Source organism: Asterias rubens, chromosome 7 (genome assembly GCF_902459465.1).
Source record: "Asterias rubens chromosome 7, eAstRub1.3, whole genome shotgun sequence".
In the NCBI taxonomy this organism is placed as follows: domain Eukaryota; kingdom Metazoa; phylum Echinodermata; class Asteroidea; order Forcipulatida; family Asteriidae; genus Asterias; species Asterias rubens.
Genome location: NC_047068.1, coordinates 15,631,019 through 15,650,703, shown reverse-complemented (window position 1 = coordinate 15,650,703; position 19,685 = coordinate 15,631,019). Strand labels below are relative to the sequence as shown.

The 19,685-nt window shown below is 38.9% G+C and overlaps 2 protein-coding genes and 1 non-coding gene across 4 annotated transcripts; 1 reads left to right on the top strand and 2 right to left on the bottom strand.

Moving 5' to 3' along the window:
- Positions 1–403: 403 nt before the first annotated feature.
- On the bottom strand, positions 404–5,578 carry LOC117293124 (N-sulphoglucosamine sulphohydrolase-like). 2 transcript variants are annotated; one of them, XM_033775343.1, is made up of 5 exons: positions 5,249–5,578; positions 4,116–4,382; positions 3,068–3,218; positions 2,441–2,673; positions 404–1,522 (listed from the first exon to the last, which is right to left on the bottom strand). In XM_033775343.1, exons 1-5 carry the CDS (start codon positions 5,343–5,345, stop codon positions 717–719), a joined length of 1,554 nt encoding a protein of 517 aa, XP_033631234.1. In that variant the 5' UTR covers positions 5,346–5,578; the 3' UTR covers positions 404–716. The 2 variants fall into 2 exon arrangements, with proteins under 2 accessions (XP_033631234.1, XP_033631233.1); XM_033775342.1 differs by lacking the exon at positions 2,441–2,673 and adding an exon at positions 2,145–2,386.
- Trnas-aga lies at positions 3,784–3,856 on the bottom strand. Its single transcript has one exon. It is a non-coding gene; the product is annotated as a tRNA-Ser (tRNA).
- Positions 5,579–5,912: 334 nt separating the features above from the next.
- Positions 5,913–14,556, top strand: LOC117292126 (cold shock domain-containing protein C2-like). The gene is made up of 4 exons (XM_033774053.1): positions 5,913–6,002; positions 7,206–7,376; positions 8,522–8,650; positions 13,794–14,556. The coding sequence occupies exons 2-4, from the start codon at positions 7,258–7,260 to the stop codon at positions 13,963–13,965; spliced, it is 420 nt and encodes a 139-aa protein (XP_033629944.1). The 5' UTR covers positions 5,913–6,002; positions 7,206–7,257; the 3' UTR covers positions 13,966–14,556.
- Positions 14,557–19,685: the final 5,129 nt, after the last annotated feature.

Sequence of the window (19,685 nt, the reverse complement as noted above, 5' to 3'; positions counted from 1 at the left end):
TGGTGCACAAGGTTATTGATCAACAAAGTAACTTAAAAGTTTATAAATCGATTGGAAACGCTTGTTTTCTTTGTGAACACTTTTTTGTGCGAATCGTTTTCAAATTTATAACCGTTTCTTTTAAATGGACTGGACATGTTTGGTTATTGTCAAGTCTTCTCACTTGGTGTATACCAACATATGCATAACACAACAAACCTGTTGAAATTTGGACTCAATGGGTCACCGAAGTTGCAAGAGAATAATAAAAAAAACCACAAAAAACACCTTTGCTGCACTACTTTGTGTGCTTTCTGATGCATAATAAAAGGCTTTTATTATTTGAGTGAGAAATTACCTCTTTCTCAAAAACTATCAGAGGGAGCTTTTTCTGACAATGTTTTACATTATCAAAAGCTCCCCATTGCTCGTTACAAACTATGTTTTTATGCTAACATTTGATTTTGAGTAATTACCAATAGTGTCCAGTGCCTTTAACCTCTCTTCCATTGCAATTAAGTAACCTATAGCACTGTGCCTTTAGAGCCCGGTTCAATGGACATAAAAGCTTTTACTATTTTACATGAGGTATACAGAGCTATTTTATATTTAGACCAGTTTGTTCTCCCCAGGATTTTTCAAAGCGCTAAATTGAACCATGGTCTTTGGAAAGTTTTGTACATGTTTTATTTTTTATTTTTGTGTTTTAAAAGCTCTAGTTCTTAGTGAAAGAAAGTTTATTCATTGATGGTGTCAAGGTTTTGCTCCTGGGTGTACTTTTCACTAGGTGGTTCATTATGGAGATCAATACATTTAGGTCCATTGATCGCACCGTCGGGAAAACACCTCCATGGATCATTTGTAAGATGTCGCCAGTCACATATAGCCTTCTGCATCTTACCCAACGTCGTTTTGTGATCTTGCTGATCGGCCAGGTTGATTGTCTCTTTGGGATCGTGTAAGAGGTCGTACAACTCCCATTCCGGGCGGTAGTAATACTGATCCAACGTCTTGAACCATTTTGTCGGCTTACCAGCCGCGGTGTTGTTTAGAATATCCACAAACGTCGGGCATGACGCAAGATCCTGAGCAATGGGGTACGGCGCACGGTAATTCATGTTATGAATGAGGCGGTATTGCTTATTTCGCATTACACGCATTGGGTACGACATTGTTATCTCGTGAAAGTCGTGGCTGGAGAACACAACGTCCCAATCTTTCGCCGGCTCGGACAGCGTGAGCGGTAACATAGATTTACCGGTCAGGGTGACTTTATTACGCAAGAGACTGTAATCTGGAAACTTGACCCCGAACCAGTCTAGGACGGTCGGCACGATGTCGGTGGTGCTAGTCATCGCATCGCTGTACTGCCCCCAGCGGTTCTTGTTGTAAGGGTTGGAGACCAGCATCGGTTCACCCATTCCCGTTTCGTAGAGATTGGTCTTGGCGTTGGGGAAGGGGATGCCATTGTCGGCCGTGTAGATGATGAGTGTATCGTTTAGGTAGCCAAAGGATTTCAGTTCACTCAGAAGCATGCCAACACCTGTGTTGCAAAAAGGGAATTAAAAAATATCATGTATGAATATAAGACAATTATGTACTTTGAACAGTGTTGTAGCCACGATGGACAGTGCAGGGCGGGCCTGCCCAGAGTTAACAAATTTTGTTAACAAAATGCACTGTGCCGCCCAACACAGATTTCTCCCAGATTGCACTCATATCTATACATAAATAATTTTGTTAAACTGCTCCCTCTTGATGGACTAAATTGGATCTACAGCCCACAACTAAAATTGTTCTAGCTACAACACTGAATTTGAACATTAGTGTAAGACAGAAAATGTGATATGAGACAATGACTAGACTAGAAATGCCTCATCAGTCTAGTGACTTTTGGTCCAAAAAGGTAGTAGTTAGTAAAGATAGTTGTGAGAATTTATAGGCATCAAACCAACCTCTAGCACAACTTTGTTGGGTCTTGCCGAGTCTAGGGCCCAATATCATAGAGAAGCTTAAAAGCCAAAAGTAGCTAAGCGCATCAAAATTATGCTAACTAGAGTTAGGTAACCAGCCAAAACACCATGTCAAAATGTACAATTTGTGACTTGTATCCTTGTAATTTTTGCTTCACCACCAATACTAAAAGAGAATTCAACCAGAAATACCTGCATCCAATCTGCTGATTGAAGTGTACTGAGCGCTTATGTCTTGCCTGGTTGCCGTGGTATCGGGTAAATACCACGGAACAACGACATCAGAGTGGTTATACTTTGACGGAGTCCAATCCTCTATCACTCCCATACCCGCCTCACCATTGCCAAAACGCTCTGCGAATTGTCCGTATTTTGGGATATCTGTTGGATCGGCTCGGTGCGAATCTTTGAACCCAATGTAGAGCAAGAAAGGCCTTGACAAAAAGTTTTAAAATGAAGAAAAGAAAAACAAGAAAAAATTAAGGTACCTTGGTCCATACGACTGATTGATGTGTACTGTGCGGCAATATCAATGCGGGTCGCAGGAGTGTCCGGTAGGTAGGGTGGCACGATCACATCCTCTGGTTTATAGTTCAGTGGGTGCCAGTCCGGAATGACCCCCCGCCCGGGTTGTCCGTTACCCCATTGCTCACAGAATAAACCAAGTTTTAGGTTACCGCAGCGATGAGGATCATTGAATCCAACATACAGCATGAAAGGTCTAGTGAAGAGGAAATAGGGCAGGCTCAACAACAATGTTCATTCATTTGTCATTATTGAAACAAACTTGATAGCATAAAAACATTTGCTTGGTAAAAAGCAATGGAGAGCTGTTGAGTAGCATAAAACATTGTGAGAAACAGCTCCCTCTGACGTAACGTAGATTATGAGAAAGAGGTAACTTCTCACTCAAATAATAAAAGACTTCAGCCTTCTAAAGCACACAAAGGCAACAAGGGTGTTTTTTCTTTCATTTTTCTCTTACAAATTCAATGACCAATTTAGCCCTTACTTTCACAGGTTTGTTATTGTATCGGAATACACCAATAATGAGATAACTGGTCTTTGACAATTATCAAATGTGTCCAGTCACTTTTTTCACCAGAAGTACTCACTTTGTAGGGTCCATGGTAAGAAAAGTCCGCACAAACTCTTTCATCCTGGTGATATTACGAGCACACTGAAGCATAGGGTTGTTGAACTCAGTTTCCTCGTAGTCAAACTTAAAGACAGTGGCAGGGGCAACATGCTTTTTGCCAATGATTCCTGCAATGATTTAAACATAATAGTAAAAAAAAAGGAATGCAAAATCTGAAAAAATCCATTTCAGTCAGCTTAATTAATCCTGAAAATTCAAATCCTGCAATATGCTTCCTTGGTTTTGCTCCAATTAGTTGGATTTTTAATAGCCCAAACTTGTTTGCGGTCTTGGGTCTCGTCTCAGACTAAAGTTTGTCTTGGGGGAAGGTCTTGGGGGAAGGACTGGGAGGGTTAGTCTTGGTCTCGGATATCAAGGTTTCGGTCATGGTCTCAGACCTCCAAGATTCGACTTCAACACTGATGCAATTACAAGGTTGTAGGTTTCACAATGACCAGAATAAGTATTGTCGTCTAGTTACTGAATCACAATTCCTCTACTTGTGCAAGACGTTCAACCAGCAGTTTCCTCATACAAACATTGCAATGTCTGTATGAGGGAGATGGGCTGTTGCCAGCTTGGTGTTTAGGCCTATATATCCCGTTGAGGTAGTTTGCAGAGTTGCCTTGACGAGAAGATCATCTCATAGACTCGACGAATTCAAATCTAAAATTAGAGGAAATTATCTACGACTTACTCGGGTGGGATTCGAACCCACGACCCCTGCAATTCTAGAGCAGTGTCTTACCAACTAGACCACCGAGGCTGCCCGGCAGCTAGAGGCAGTTCGAATCCTATGTTTTGGCAGCGGGTACCGCAACGATATAATAGATGTTAAATTTGCATCGGGGATAAAGACTATTAATTAATTTTTTTTTTTTTTTTTTTTTTTTCACAGGACTCGGGAAAGTGCTGAGTGTACAGTGCTAACACACATCGGTGTATGGGTAAAAACCAAAATTAATAGTCTTTATCCCCGATGCAAATTTAACATCTATTATCTACGACTTGTTTTGACAAAGCACCTGTTTTGATCCCAGCTGGCTTGAGTATAACAGGTAGAGTCAGTGCGTCATCATAGGAGCGGAAGTGATGTGGACTGTGCTCCAGGCCAAACATTCCATTCTGATGCTGCGGTAAGCCGGTCAGAATGGCTGACCGACTAGGAGAACAGCTACTGACCGATGTATATGCATGGCGGATGACTACACTGCTGTGTGCTAGCTGGTTGATGTTGGGCGTCCTGCAAACGCTGTTGTTGTATACTTGAGTTTCAAAACCTGCATCGTCCGCTGATTGATGAAATAAAGACAAATTTGTTAAGCTCAACTGTTTGTTAATGTTAATCATGGTTTATCATCCCGACTAGTTGCGATGATTGTAACCCTCCATCCTCGTAACGATCGAAGACTGGAGGTCCGACTGTTAGGAGGGTTACGATCATCACAACTACATCCTGACCAGGTGGTAGGATGCCACTCTCTGTATGTAATAATAACACTGCACTGCCTTATTGTATGCAATGGTGGAGTCCAACAACCTGAGCCAAATTTCATAAAACCTGTATAAAAAAACACATTAAAAACTTGCTTAGCTCAGAACATTTTTGTATAACACAAACTAACTACCTGGGTAGGACGACGTGTTGTATGCAGTGGAGGAGTCCAACCTGGGCTAACTACCAGCCAACTTTCCATAAAGTTTACGTTGTTGAACTGGTGCCAACTAATTTTTCTAATTATCTAAGCAGTATTTTCTGCTTTTAAATATTTTATTCGAACAGCTTCATGAAATTGAGCCCTCTGCATGGATAATAAAATCTCACTTCCCCTCATAACTCTAGCTATACCGCTCTATTGAAAAAGCAGGTTGAGTAATAATAGTTGTAACTCATTCAGTCAATATCAGTAATGTAGGAAAAATTCTGTATGGCGCCACCACTTTCCCATTCGATATATGAAATAATATAATATCTAATTTACCTCAATGAGATATCCCTTTTTGAAAAAATTAGTGAAAGTGGTGGCGCCATACGGAAAGTTATGGGCTAAATGTAATTGAGGGACGGGAATATTTAATCATTAAATTTTAAAAATTAAATGCAAAAGATTGTTTAACTTTTTAAAATTAGAATCTAAATGTTTAACATTATACTCACCTATAATGACCAAGGCATTTCTTTTACCAGTAGCACCCAAGGCTTGGGTTTCCAATAGAAAAGAGCACAACACGAGCAAAAATCTAAATACTTTCATCTTTAATTTGTGTTGTTTACATAGCCAGCAGAACCCTTCCTGCTATTTTGTGATGATCTCAAATCTGCCCTGCTCTCAAATTGTCCCCAAATCAAAATCACCTGATTCGAGAGTGTCATGCACCAGATGGATAATCAATCATTTATGACACTTTGCCACAGCAGGTCAGCCACGAGTCACAGTAAATATTGTTCAATCCAAGTTCAGGATAAAAAAGAACAAGGTAAACGATGCATGTGCACGTCCACTGTGTGTCAGTCGAGGGAGGTCAACCCAAAATCCAAACATAAACTAGTTTAAGTCGGTAACTAGTGGCGCGCCATGATAACTCCCGATTCTCACAGAAATAAAAGGAGACCGAGCTGAAGCTAGTCTTGTTGCAAGATGTTTTTGTTTGCCTTTCTCGCACAGCTGCCGTATACACACTATACCTGGCTTAGCCCATGAACCGGCATAACAGGCTCGTGAAAGGTAAACAAGAAAGACTACAGAACGCCTCAATAAAAGAGGACTTGTGACAAGTTGAATACAGTGCTTGGCGCATGCGCATTTTATTGTACGGATCGGAGAAAGGGCACTGCATGTTTTTGTTTCGATAGGCTCTTTCTTTCTTCTTTGACTGTAAACTAAACGGAAATATTGGAGTGCCCATAAGTGGTAAGTAAACATGTTGTTGTTTTAAAACTTTCTCTTCTATTCTAGAGTTAGTGTCTGAACCAGAGCGGAGGTTTATCTCGAGATTCTCGATAAATTGGCATATTCAAATGACTCTATCAAAAAAAGTATCATACTTTGTTTACTACACTATAGAGTCCATCCTGCACGGGAGGCACAGGTTGTGTATACTACAGGTAGTCGGTACTGTGGGGAGCGAGTGCACTGATGACTGCAAAGAAAACACACTAGCCCAAGTTACTCCTAGAACTGCGGTTTATTTGTCCGCTATCGTGTAGACGATAGCGGAACGAACCTCATAGTCATAGTTCTACTTTTACTAGGTAGGACTGGAGTTAGCCCAACACATGAAAACAGTCACACTAACACTTGTGTACTGTGTGTAGTTAGCGCTACCTTTGTTCTACTTCTATTCTAACTTAATTCTAATTGTCAGAGAGTGAATCTTCAGAATCTTCAGAAATTATAGTTTTTATACTGCATGAAAACGCCTTGGAAGGCCTAAACACACAGTAAAGATATATCAGAACATCATAACAAGCTCGCACATGTATTTTCATTTTGAGAATTTCCAGTTCAGAAAGTCACAAAGTGGTCATCTTTGATTCTACTTCTAGAAACTATAAGGCTCCCCCGTGGGAGCCTTATAAAATATAGTTTCTAGAAGTACTTTGAACTCATTCATCAAGCTAGTTACAAAAACAAATCTTGTTCTTTCTTTTTGTCTTTTATGAATTAAATTTTCGGATAATGCCCTTTGGCCTTGTATAAATAAGTTTTATATTGTAAATATTGTTTTAGTTTCAAGTTTCCATTTTATGGACAATAAACATTGAATTGAATTGTGGGCAAGACTAAAGCTTGTTCATTTTAATGAACACATAAACGTAGTTGGGTTATAAAAAATGTCACAAACAAAATGCTTGGTTTTGGCATCGAGCGCTACATTTCATACAATTTTTACGTGTCTTAAACTTTGTTCTTGAAGGGGCACAGCACAACATTTCTCTGCTAACAAAGAGGCACTTCTATGAGGAAAATGTCTTGTATTGAAACTTTGCAAAGGGCACCACAGAAAAAGTACAGGGCACCATGGCAATAGCTTTGGGTGCTGTGGGTTAATTCGTGGCCTGCTTAATGCTTTGTTATTTTTACAAGCTTTGTCAATTTTTTGTGTACTTACAGAGGAACTTAATAACTTTAGATTGTAAAGAGCTGTACTGTGAGATCCAACAAGATGGCAGCCGAAGGAACCCAAGTTGAAAGTGGAGGAGATTGTGAGAAACGTCAGGGAAGTCTCCCAATGTTTTTAATTCCTAGTCCAATCATTACAAGGAGAACAAGAACAGAATCCATGTAAGTATCAGGCTCTTATAATACTAACCTATTCCTCTGACTAAGCTTGGGCGATACCACGATATTATCGAATATCGCGATACTAATTTGGAAACGATTTCGGTTTTTTAAAATCGAAATATCGCGATTATCGCGATATATCGCGATATCGACTAAGTATCGCAATATCGCAATGTATTTCCTAGCTGAGACATCTTGCACCCCATAGGTTTGGAGTAAATACAGAAAAATAGGTCATTAGAACACCTCTCTTATGCTATGACTGTCTCTTCTACAACTTTCACTGGGATTTTGAAGACTGATGATGTCAAATTTAATTAATCGCGATAATCTCGAATATCGCGATATATTGTCGGCGATATATCGTGAATAAAGAAAATCGATATCGCCCAAGCTTACCTCTGACCCGAGAAAAAAAGTGCAGGTCCAGTAAATAAAATAGTAGCTATACAATCCCTGATGTATTGTGGAACCCACCCCCCCCTCCCAAAATTCACAGAGCCATGTACGATATGGGACGCAGGAGCGCTATATTTTTCCCTACTCAATTCGCGCTTTTTTGATTACTTATAATGTCACATAAAACAATATGCAGGGATGAGAAATTTCAGAATTTTTCAGAATTCAGGTATTTTTTTATGTCTGCCTGGTAAAAAAAGTAGCCGTTATTTTACTTCTAAACCCAAGGGGTTACCAAAAAGGTTGCAATACCATCATTTCAAAATACAATGTACCTCCCTAAATTCAGATAAGATTTTCAAGCTTTTTTGTCAGTAGTGACGCTCATCCCTGATGTTGGTTCACATGAAGTGCGGATACTGATTTTTTTAAATACAAATGTTGTGTTTTGAAAGGATGATTTGGGATGAACAAGGCTTGATATAGTTTAATATTTAAGTAGTTTTCTAAAGTCAACTTGTAATAAGGTTTATCGGGATTCAGAACCGCAATGCGTCATGGGTAGGCAGATGGTGCATTGCTACCGCGGTGTATGTTGTCATGCACGACATGCGCACGCATGGCCGATATCTTTGTGTGGGTTCAACAGCGTCTCTATTGATATTTTGCTATTCGCAATAAACCTTATGAAAAGAAAATAAAGTCTGAATCTTAATGTTGGATATTGACCATGATGTTTCCTGCAGGACCAGCTTAGCCGCCCAAGGTGCCAACAAACACGGCACCATAGTGGACTTTTCCAAGAGTAAAGGTCATGGCTTTATCCGACCAGACGTTGAGGGCAGCACGGATAATATCTTTCTTCACATCTCAGAGTGAGTATAATAACATGTACACCGTGTAAATATTTTAATGTTTAAAGCCCCTTTCACACGAGAGCAAGGGTTCCTTGATAAAATGTAGCTTGGTTGTAAAACTTTACAAAATGTACCGTATGTGAAATGACAACAGGTTTTTCAACATTGCTATTGTACAACCATGCTAAAGTTAAGCAAGGGACTCTTGCTAAATTGCTCTTGTGTGAAAGGGGCTAAAGTGTGTAATTTTGTTTTCTTTATTTGGGGTTAATCATTAAACAAATTGATTAGAGTGGGATGTGAACCTACAACCTTTGGATATACATGTTAGTGCACCACCAGCTGGGCTATCCTAGCCCTATGTCGTTGTTATGGGTGCCAGTCAGAAGCCATACAACCTGTAACTGCCGTAAAGCAAGGGATCACACCCAAATTTATGATACAACCTTGGAAGCAGTAGGAGGGGTCACTTATATGTAAAGTTGAGTTTTTTTTTTTATTTGTCCGATGTCAAAACCAACCGGAGAGGAGAATTTCAAGCCCAAGCGCTGTCGTCTTCTGCAACGACCCCGATTTGTCGGCGTATATTTGAAGTCACATAAATTCACGCCTTTGATTAGAAACGTCACTATGGAGCCCCTCTAATGTTGCCTTTTTTTCTACACACTTGGGTCAGGGTTGTCCATGCAGTTTTTGAAGTACGTACATGTAGCAGGTGAAAAAACATTAAGTAGCCGGTTTTTGTCAAAGTACTAAGCAAGTGCGCTGTGGTGCGTTGTGAGCACTTTCTGGCCTAATCCATTGAATAAATTTTCTTAAAATCATGACATCTTTTGTTAAATTGACTCCTCAACCTGCCATATTAAGCATGCTGTCCCATGGAGGAAGGAAGAGAAGGAGCTCGAACGAAGGGACTTCAAAAGTCGAACCTGCGGTACCACGGTCGTTTAACGACACCTCGTAAACACCCACATACCTTACACAGACAATGAGCGACCTGGCTTGTGTGAGTTTGCGCGTGCGCACTTGGTTCTTCACTCAACTATGGTGTCGTATGTCGTACGGATATAATACAAAAAAAACAACTTTTTTGAGACCTGATAAAAATTGTGTACACTTGTGCTCACCAAATCGAAAAACACAATTGAATACCAACCACCCTCGTGTGCTAATACCCAAATTTTGAACCACTGCTAGTGACCGGAAAGTCACAAAAAATGTAAAAATATGCCATGATGTTTCCGTGAAACACCACAACGGTAAATGAAAACGTGTATATACACAATTCTTGTCTCCAATGATTCAAGTTTACACACAGGCAAGAGCGCAGACTTGCGGTACCACATGTTCTGTACAAAGAGATTTAATCCCGCTCGTTAATTGGCCGTCCAGCTGGAGGTCTCCTATCTTTTTCCACTGGCCAGACAGGGGCATTGTCAGAGTATTCTTTTGTTACTCTGCGGTTTTGCGGGTCGTTCGAGCTCCTTCTCTTCCTTCCTCCATGGTTGTCCTGTCTTGAAAGATGGGGGGGGGGGACACATTGTAAATCCTAACATTGTCGGCGTGGGGTCCGGGAAAATTCCAGCTGTAGATGCTCTCTGGTGCAATCTAGGGAGTCTGAGGGGGGATGTGCCCCCTCTCAGATGTTGGAGTTTCAGGCCTATTTCAAGTTTTGATACACCATTTTTTTGCTATTGGTATTTCAAGTTATGATGCACCATTTTAGATGCTCTGTGGAGCAAGCGAAGGCAATAACAGGCTTAATGAATGAAGCCGAACATAAAGCCTTTAAAATGTGTGCAGCAGTAGAACTTTTTGGGTTAGCAGTATCTTCAGGTGTGGATCTACATGTATGACACAAACTTGACTGTGATTGTAAACAAAATGTTACATGGTGGGAAAGATGCCTGCGTTAATATTTGTAATGCGCAGATTTGGGGTATCAGAGGATATATTAATTTTGGTTTTATCCATATACACCGATGTGTGTTAGCACTGTATACTCATTTTTTCCAAGTTCTGTCTGTCTGTGAACAAAAAACCACCTAGGCATTTACTCAGGTGGGATTCGAACCCACGACCTTTGCAATTCTAGAGCAGTGTCTGACAACATGTACCAACTAGACCACCGAGATTGCCTGGTAGCTTGAGGCAGTTCAAATCTTAAAAACCATCTTTAGGACTATTCACAATGCAAATTTCCATCTAAGAAATGTTTGTGTTCTTACTCACAAATTTATGTATGTGTCGAGTAGTTTCGGTAAGGGATCGTGCCCCAAAAAAATTCCAGAAAGTTCCGTTCAGGACAAGTTTTGTTTTACCCCGTTATAAATTCACAGTGTTTGAAATTGGATATGTAGAGAAAACATGAGGGAGTTTACAGTGACTGGGTCTACATTTGTTTACAAACCACGGTGACTTTATTGACAGAAAAACAAGCAGGTGGTCTCTAGACTTCTCATTGAAAAATTAAATTCACATCTAATAGTTAAATATAATGGCCTCCAAACCTTCCAGATGCTCCATACTAGATTTAATGTGTTAAATCAGCCAGTCGAAACGGCAGAGAGCTCAGCATTAGGTTAGAGAACTGTGTGCCTTTCAGCGAGTTTTAAAATCATTCCTCTACTAAAAAAATAAAAGTGCCTTGGAAGTCCAGCAAAAATTTGACATCAGAGAATTGTTGTTGACTACACGTACCTGTCCTGGCATAATTTTGACGCCTACGTGAAATGTTAATTTTTTTTTTTAAAGTACTACAAGAGTGTATGCATGAAAGACACGACAGTGTTATAAATAACTGTGCATGAATGTATTCATAGCTTTTTGAAGATGCTGGACCAATATACTATGCATATTTTTCTTTCATTGTGTAAGATTGTATTCTAAAATGACATAAATGGGAGGCTATTGGGGCAAGGTTCTAGACAGGACAAGGGTGTCCAAATTTGCTGGAAATTTAAAAACTTGGGTGTCCAAAGTGTCACTAGTGTTTGAAAAACCTTTTTTAAAATAGGGTGTCTAAAAGACACCCCTCTTGCTAACGAGTTGGCAACAGATTTACATGAACTTGGTAATGGTAATATATGGTTTTCTGGAAATATGTGCATGAGACGTTCTGAAAAACAGTGGAAATTGTAATTACATAATTTGATTATGATGTCCTGTGTCAATATTTATGCAGTGCCTTTGTTGTGTTTGTGTTTCGAGCCTAAAATGCCCAGCTTGTTGAGGTTTTCAAAATTCTAACTCACAAATTAACAAATTAAATCTTTGAAACCAAACCAAAATGTATCTTGCTGACTTGTGATGCCTTGGTACATGGACCTCCAAAAGCCTAGAGTATTTATTCAGTGAATGCCCTTGCGACATGTGGATTCTATTTTACTTAAGATTGATGACACTCTAATGATGGTTCAATAATGGCGCTTTCAGGATCGGAAAACAAATTTGTACATGACCTTGGCTCGGACACTAGAAGAATTAAGACCGGAAAGGAACTTGTTCAAATAAAGTGAAAAGGGCTGGCAGTGATAAAGACTGGCTATGGGAGAAAAAAAATACTGATGTTAAGGACAATTCATGTTTCTGCTTATCTGCGGAATTCTCTGCCTACAGGAGGTTAAGTGTCAATTGCTTTGACACTAGCTGGGTAAGCCACAAAGATTAAGAACAAGCTAAATTTCATGTTTTAGTCTGTGAAATCCTCTCGTTGAATGTGAATGTATCCTCTGCCATTTGGTGATGATTAGTTCACTGGTTATACTGCAGGACTTGCAATCCCAAGGTTGTGGGCTCAATTCCTACCCAGCTAACCGCTGATTTCACAATGGCTAGAAAAAGTGTTGTTGTCTACATACATGTATAGTTACTGAATCGCAATTGTTTTGTGCAGTTCACAATCATCGCTGTTAACCACGTGACCAACATGAGCGAGATTGACTGTTGCCAGCTTGGCATTTATATCCTCTTATGGGAGTTTGCCGAGTTCCCTTGATGGGAAGATCATCTTCAAACAAACAAACAAACAAACAGACAAACATACTTATTACTGCATACACAGATCTACCTGATTAAACCATGGCTAGGGCCCAATTTCATAAAGCTGCTTAAAGACATTGGACGCTATTGGTAATTGTCAAAGACATAGTCTTCACAGTTAGTGTATCTCAACATGCATAAAATAACTAACCTGTGAAAATTTGAGCTCAATCGGTGTCGAAGTTGCGAGACAATAATGAAAGAAAAAATACCCTTGTCACACGAAGTTATGTGCTTCCAGATGCTTGATTTCGAGACCTCAAACTCTAAATCTGAGGTCTCTAAATCAAATTCGTGGAAAATTACTTCTTTCTCGAAAACTGTACGTCACTTCAGAGGGAGCCGTTTCTCACAATGTTTTATACTATCAACCTCTCCCCATTACTCGTTACCAAGAAAGATTTGATGCTAATAATTATTTTGAGTAATTACCAATAGTGTCCACTGCCTTTAAGCACAAAAAGTAGCTAAGCACACCAAATCATGCTAACCAGAATAGGGTTACCAGTCAAAGTAGCATGTCACAACATAGTGTCTGGTATCCTGCTTATGTTTGCATAGCAGAAAGTTAAAGATGCTATGTCAGATTTTTGGGCGATTTGACCCAAAAATTTGATTTAAAATTCAATAGGTATTTTTTTGGGGGTCGAGAAAGTTACAAGCTTCATTTGAGCCATTGCTCGACAAAAGTCCGCCAATTATTAGTAGCAGTGAAATAAAGTGCTCAAAATTAGTTTTTGTTGGGATCCCGACAATATATCATGTGACCAATTCTTATGTGTTTTATAAGAAACGTTTTACATTTTTGTCATGGTTCCTTACCATTAAAAGTAAAAGTTAAAAGTTTTTTCGTTAGAGTGGGTGATACTCTTTGAAATACCATTCACTCAAAAAAAATCTATTTTTTTATGTTTGGGGCCAAAAATCTGGCATACATGTAGCATCTGAATGAAGCTGAAACTTCTACAGGTAAATTATATTACAAACATCTTCATTCACAGTGAGGAACGATTCATGTCATTGCCAAAAGAAACAATCCACAAAAGGTTTCAAACTCATCAAGCAGCTCTAAGAAACTGGGCCCTGTTCTTACAATAGCTGAATTTTGGTTTTATTGCAGTATCGATGGTGACTATGTACCCCAGCCAGGGGACAAAGTAATCTACAAGGAGCACCCTCTACCTCCTCAGAATGTTCAACTACAAGCCGTTCATGTTAAGATTGTGCAGATGGATCGACATCATGATCACCCTAGATGGGAAGACCCTGAAGCTCACTCTCAATCTCAGTAATCACATCTACTCCCATTCCTTTCTTAACGTCCAGGGGTCGATTTCAGAAAGATAGTCCTAACTTAAGATTAGTCCTTGGACTCTTTAGAAGTTATTCAAAACTTGAGGCTTGTCCTACTCCTACTTGTCCAACTTGTCGAGATAAGACTCTTTGTGAAATTCACCCCAAGGCCCAATTTCGTTGAGCTGCTTAGGCACAAAAGTAGCAAAGCACAACACTTGCTTAGCACAATTAATTTCTAAGTGGATAAGAGTGCAGACTCGAGCTCTGGTGTTTCTGTGTCAACAGTGTGTGGGTTCGGATAAGGTTACCAGCCAAACTACCATGTCACAATACAACTTGTGACTCATATCCTGCAGATTTCTGCTTAGCAGAAAATTTTCAAGCAATATTCTCTATGAAATTGGCCCCTGGGACCAAATTTCATAGAGCTGCGGACAAATAGTTGCTAAGCTCAACAAAATTATGCTTGGCACAATTAGGTTCTAAGCGGATAAGAACGCCGGAACTAGAGAGCTCTGGGGTGGATTTCTCAAAGAGTTAGGACTAGACTTATCTTGAGTTAAGACGAGTTACTAGTCCTAACTTAGGACTAGCTGTACGTTTTTGATATCTCTTAGGACTAGTCCTAAGTTAGGACTAGTCCTAACTCTTTGTGAAATCGACCCCTGGGCCCAATTTCATATAGCTACTATGATTTTCAGGATAAATTCAGCAAACAACAGCTGAATGCAATAAGTGGAAATTTGGTTGGTAATCCTGTTTTAAACAAGGAACAAATTTCATGCTAAGCAAATTTTTGTGCTTAGCAGCTCTAAGAAATTGGGCCCTGATGTTTCTGTTCAACAGAGTTAGGGTTCGAGCCCAGGTTGTGAGACTTGTGTCCTTAAAAGCAAGACACTTAACCATGACGCTCTGTCCTTCGGATGGGACTTAAAGTTGTGTGTGTTACAAGTACACTATATGTATAATGCACATAAAAGAACGAAGTGTACTTATCAAAAAGAGCAGAGGTTTGCCCCGGTGTTCCTGATTTGAGTAGCTGCATATTGTGCCACAGCATCTTGTAAGCCATTGCATGGTGCTATTTGTAAAGGAATTGGTCTCATATGTACTTCAAGCTTCATAATATCGTGCTGGAAAATACTGAATGTTGAATCGCCTTGAACGTCACTGAGTGACGGATATGAGCGCTAGATAAGAACTTGAAGCCACTATTATAAGATAACCAACCAAAATACCACTTCATATGCACCATGTGAAATGCAACTATACTTTGCTTTAAGCAGCTTTATGAAATTGGGCCCAGAAGGTGACAGACAACCAAGCTAAAGCCATGAGTTTGTTTAACCAGTAATTTGTTTGCAATGTTGTATATGTTTAAGGGAAGGTATACGTTTGATGATCAATCTTAAAATGGCAATAAACACTTACTTAGTTAATAGTAGGACTTATCTTTCGATAGTATGCAGCATTTTGAGAGTCATTTTATTTTTAAGTAATGTGGTTAAGGCAAAAAGAAATGTATTAGTTTTGTCCCCAGAAATTTGAATCTGAGAATTGTTTCTGCCAGTTTGTGTTTTCCAATTACAAACTACTCGTCCTGCGATATCTCAAAAATGCTACCACTTTTTGAAATGAAATTTTCACCTATAGGTTGTGCAGGTGTACGTGTATAGATAGATGTACACCTGCATAATGCCTGGATACGTATCGATCTACGTACTTTAAAACAATGGGTAAAAACAAACAAATGTATGTGTTTCCTTCATTGTTGCTTCACGTATAGTTGTATCCTTGTGAAGTATACTGCTTCTTGGTTGATTTACCTTCCATACAGGGCCTGATTTCATAGAGCTGCTAAGCACAAAAATTGCTTTAAGTATGAAATGTTTGCCTTGATAAAAACAGGATTACCAACAAAATTTCTACGTGATATAAGCAAACAACAGCTGAATACCAGTAACCAGCAATATGCAACAAATGGAAATTCAAAGAAAACTCATGCTAGGCAAATTTTTGTGCTTAGCAGCTCTATGAAATTGGGCCTTAGTCTGTTTTATTTGTCAATTCCAACTCAATAAGTATTTTAAGAAATATGTGTTAAATTTTTATTAATGAATATTTCGAGAGTTTTGGGGGATTAGTTGGGGGTAAGAATGGAGCTTTCGAATGGGGTAATGGAGGGGGTTGGATATGGAAATATTGAGTGAGCTCTTCAACTTTAAAAAGTGTGCTTCTGCCACGTCAAAGTGACATTCCATATTTGTTGTGCAAGTACAGTCTTGTGTATTCACAACCCAATTTCACATAATAACCGTAAGTGTGTTATTGTTAATGCATTCATCACATGATGGCATGCAGTCAGACATAGTAAATCTACCCTTCAAAACAGTAGACACCCATCATTTATGTAGTGTAAATGTAAATTGATTATCATTCTTTCAGTGTATTTGTAATTGAAGCTAAATTTTAAGTATTCTTTCGTAGGTGTTTGTACTGTACTTGACCATATATAAAGTTTTGTATCTCTTGTCATGCTTGTGAAAACAAAATGGATTGGATATGGTTTAGACACATGTACCTCATCTTGTAACAGTTGGGCACAAGCAATAATGGTCAGCTATGTGTACATGTACATATAATGTATGGAAGTTCTACAAATATCGAGTATATTTTTCATAGTGCGTTTTCCATTTTTATGTACAGGTAATGATACAGTGACCTCAGATTTGTGACTTACAATACCCATACCCAAATCCTTCAAAATCCTAAAACTTGATTTTTTCCTGAACTTTGTTTGATTCAGTACCGATTTAGTGTATAGTTAAACCAAACGCTGGAGTGAGGCAAGCCTAAATCTTGTATGAGTCAAGTCTAATTATTGTGGGAATCAAAATACGTCAACCAAACTTGCCGAAGTCTTAACCTTATATGAGTCAAGCTAAAGTCCTGTATCAGGCAAGCCTGACTCAAGCCTGAGTGTTTTGTGAGTCAACTTAAGTCAGGCCTAAGTCAGACTCTTGTGTAAGTCATGCATAAGTCGTGTCTGTTATGTACGATATATCCATTGCTGGATCTGTTGGGAAATGCTGGTTCCTGTTACGGTGCAGTGCACATCAGGGAGTAAAACTTTTTAAGGAAACATACATGTAGGGCAGTAGTAACTGTTGGGAAATTAGCTCTTGGCCATGGCCTGTTTTACAACCTGTTTTTGTTTTATAGTTTTTGTTTTATAAAAGCAAAGCATTATTACTTTGCATTATTACTTTCCCGTAAAGTATAAAACCAACCTTTTACTTGAGCACACTTGAATAAGTATTAAGTTTTGAAAACGAACCTTTATTTCTTGGCATACCTCTATATAAGTCTCAAAAACCAACGCCATTCCATTCCTTTATTGTGAATTAAAACTTTTTGTGTTTGTATATTTTCTGAAAATCCAAAGTTCAATTGTTCCAAAATAATCTAGACTTGTGTATATGAACACTTAAGGCTCTATACTACTCTTCATTCAACATTATTCTGAATAACAAATGTTTACCTCTCTGAAGAGTGCTACATGTAATAGAATGACGGTAAAATAAACATTAAAGGCAGTGGACACTATTGGTAATTACTCAAAATAATTATTATCATAAAAACTTTCCTGATTACAAGTAATGGGGAGAGGTTGATAGTATTAAACATTGTGAGAAACTGCTCCCTCTGAAGTGACGTAGTTTTCGAGAAAGGAGTAATTTTCCACGAATTTGATTTCAAGACCTCAAGTTTAGAATTTGAGGTCTCGAAATCAAGCATCAGAAAGCACACAACTTCGTGTGACAAGGGTTTCTTTTTCTTTCATTATTATCTCGCAACTTCAACGTCCGATTGAGCTCAAATTTGTTGAGTTACACCAACTGTAAAGACTAATCCTTGACAATTACCAATAGTGTCCACTGTCTTTAACATGAACTGCCAAATGTATAACCATTGTGAAATATATCAGTATTTTTTAAGAGTAATTTCTGAAGACCTTTCCAAAGTAGTACTTAATGATGTTTGTGTGCATCGATGAGCGTTGATATAATGTTAATAGCAACCAATAATCCCTGCTGCACAAAGCTACCAGAATACCTGCTTCTTAATTTGTTCAATGTGACTGTTAGATTTTAAAAACATCTGTTTGAGGCTTGGAACGTTTATCGTTGAAAGGGCAGGGCCATTTTCATTTTGCAAAGGGCACTTCTAATGGAAAATTTTCAAGTCGATGGGAAACTTTTGAAGGGGCACCAAGGCCAAGATAAGGGGCAATGGAGAACATGACCTGATTGTCCTGTGTGAATTCCAGGCCTGTTGTTTCTGAGAAGAGATATGAACAAATGTTCACACCCACAGCTATGGGTTGCACAGTTTGTGTCTCCAGCCAACCCAACACCAGTGTTTGTGTGACCATTGGAGTAAGCTATAGTAAGACCATGAAAATGTTTACCTTGCTATTCAAGTGCTATAAATCATTGGAAACTAATGAACTGTGCAAGTCTTGTGCATATTAAAAACAGTTGTGCGACCACTTTGGTGCCACGCACATTGCTTTAATGCCTATTGCTTTAACATGTGAGCACACATTGCTGTAACAAGTGAGCACATTGCTTTAATGCAGGAGAACATGCTTTAACAAGTGAGCACATTGCTTTAATGCAGGAGGACCTTGCTTTAACATGTGAGCACATTGCTTCAACATGTGAAGGAAAAAAAGTTGCGCTCTTTATCGGATTCAAATGTTGGAATACATGCAAGACTTGCACAATCTAATGGGCAAATACCCATACAACTGTGTAAACGTTGTCTGATATTCTACATCTTTGAAAGTAGGCCTCCTACAAGTATATTTGTCGTTTGTTTTTGGACATTTGAAAAGAATGATTAATTTCCATCGTCTAGTTCGGCATTACAGTATGGCCACGTAAGATGGGTATGCCATTGAAACGTGGTGTCATTGGATATCAATAACTAATACATCTTTACACCCCAAAGAGGAATTTGCCATCAGTTCAAAAGGTTAAATCCAAGGCAGTATTGATTGAATATCTTTGAAAGTTCTAAATGAAACAAAACATCCCCGTACAAAAAAGCACAGTCCCATTTTCCTCAGAATGATGTCATCGGATATTTGAGATGATGAACAAATTTGCGTTGGAAGGGTATTGAATACAATGGTAACTTACACTATTCTAACAGGTTATAGAGACCTATATTTCCCCACTTGAGGATTCCATCTATTGGAAAATGAGTACATCACATCATTAAATTTGACATTTCCCTTGCCTTTTTAAGGACAGAACGTGAGCACATTTTTTGCATATGGCAGCATTTCAGAAAGGAATATTTCTCAGTTATAGTAGTTGATATTACTTATCATATACATAATAATAGTGGCTATCATTATAGCACATAATCCGTCTCGCAGTGACGCTCAGGGCACTCAACAATATGGAAAAGTGAAGAGCAGATAATACTAATCTGGATTAGAGTGTGCACAAATAGGTATTGGGTATCGTTTGAAAGAATTGGCTGATGAGGCTTGACGAAGTGCAAATGGAATACATAAATTAAACATTGGATGTTAGAGCAGAACAGTTCGTGGGGGGAAAATGCTCTATTCTGATTGTGAAGTAGTGTCACTGACTTGGACAGTGTCGTCCTTTTATCAATCATTTAAAGGCATGTGTTAATA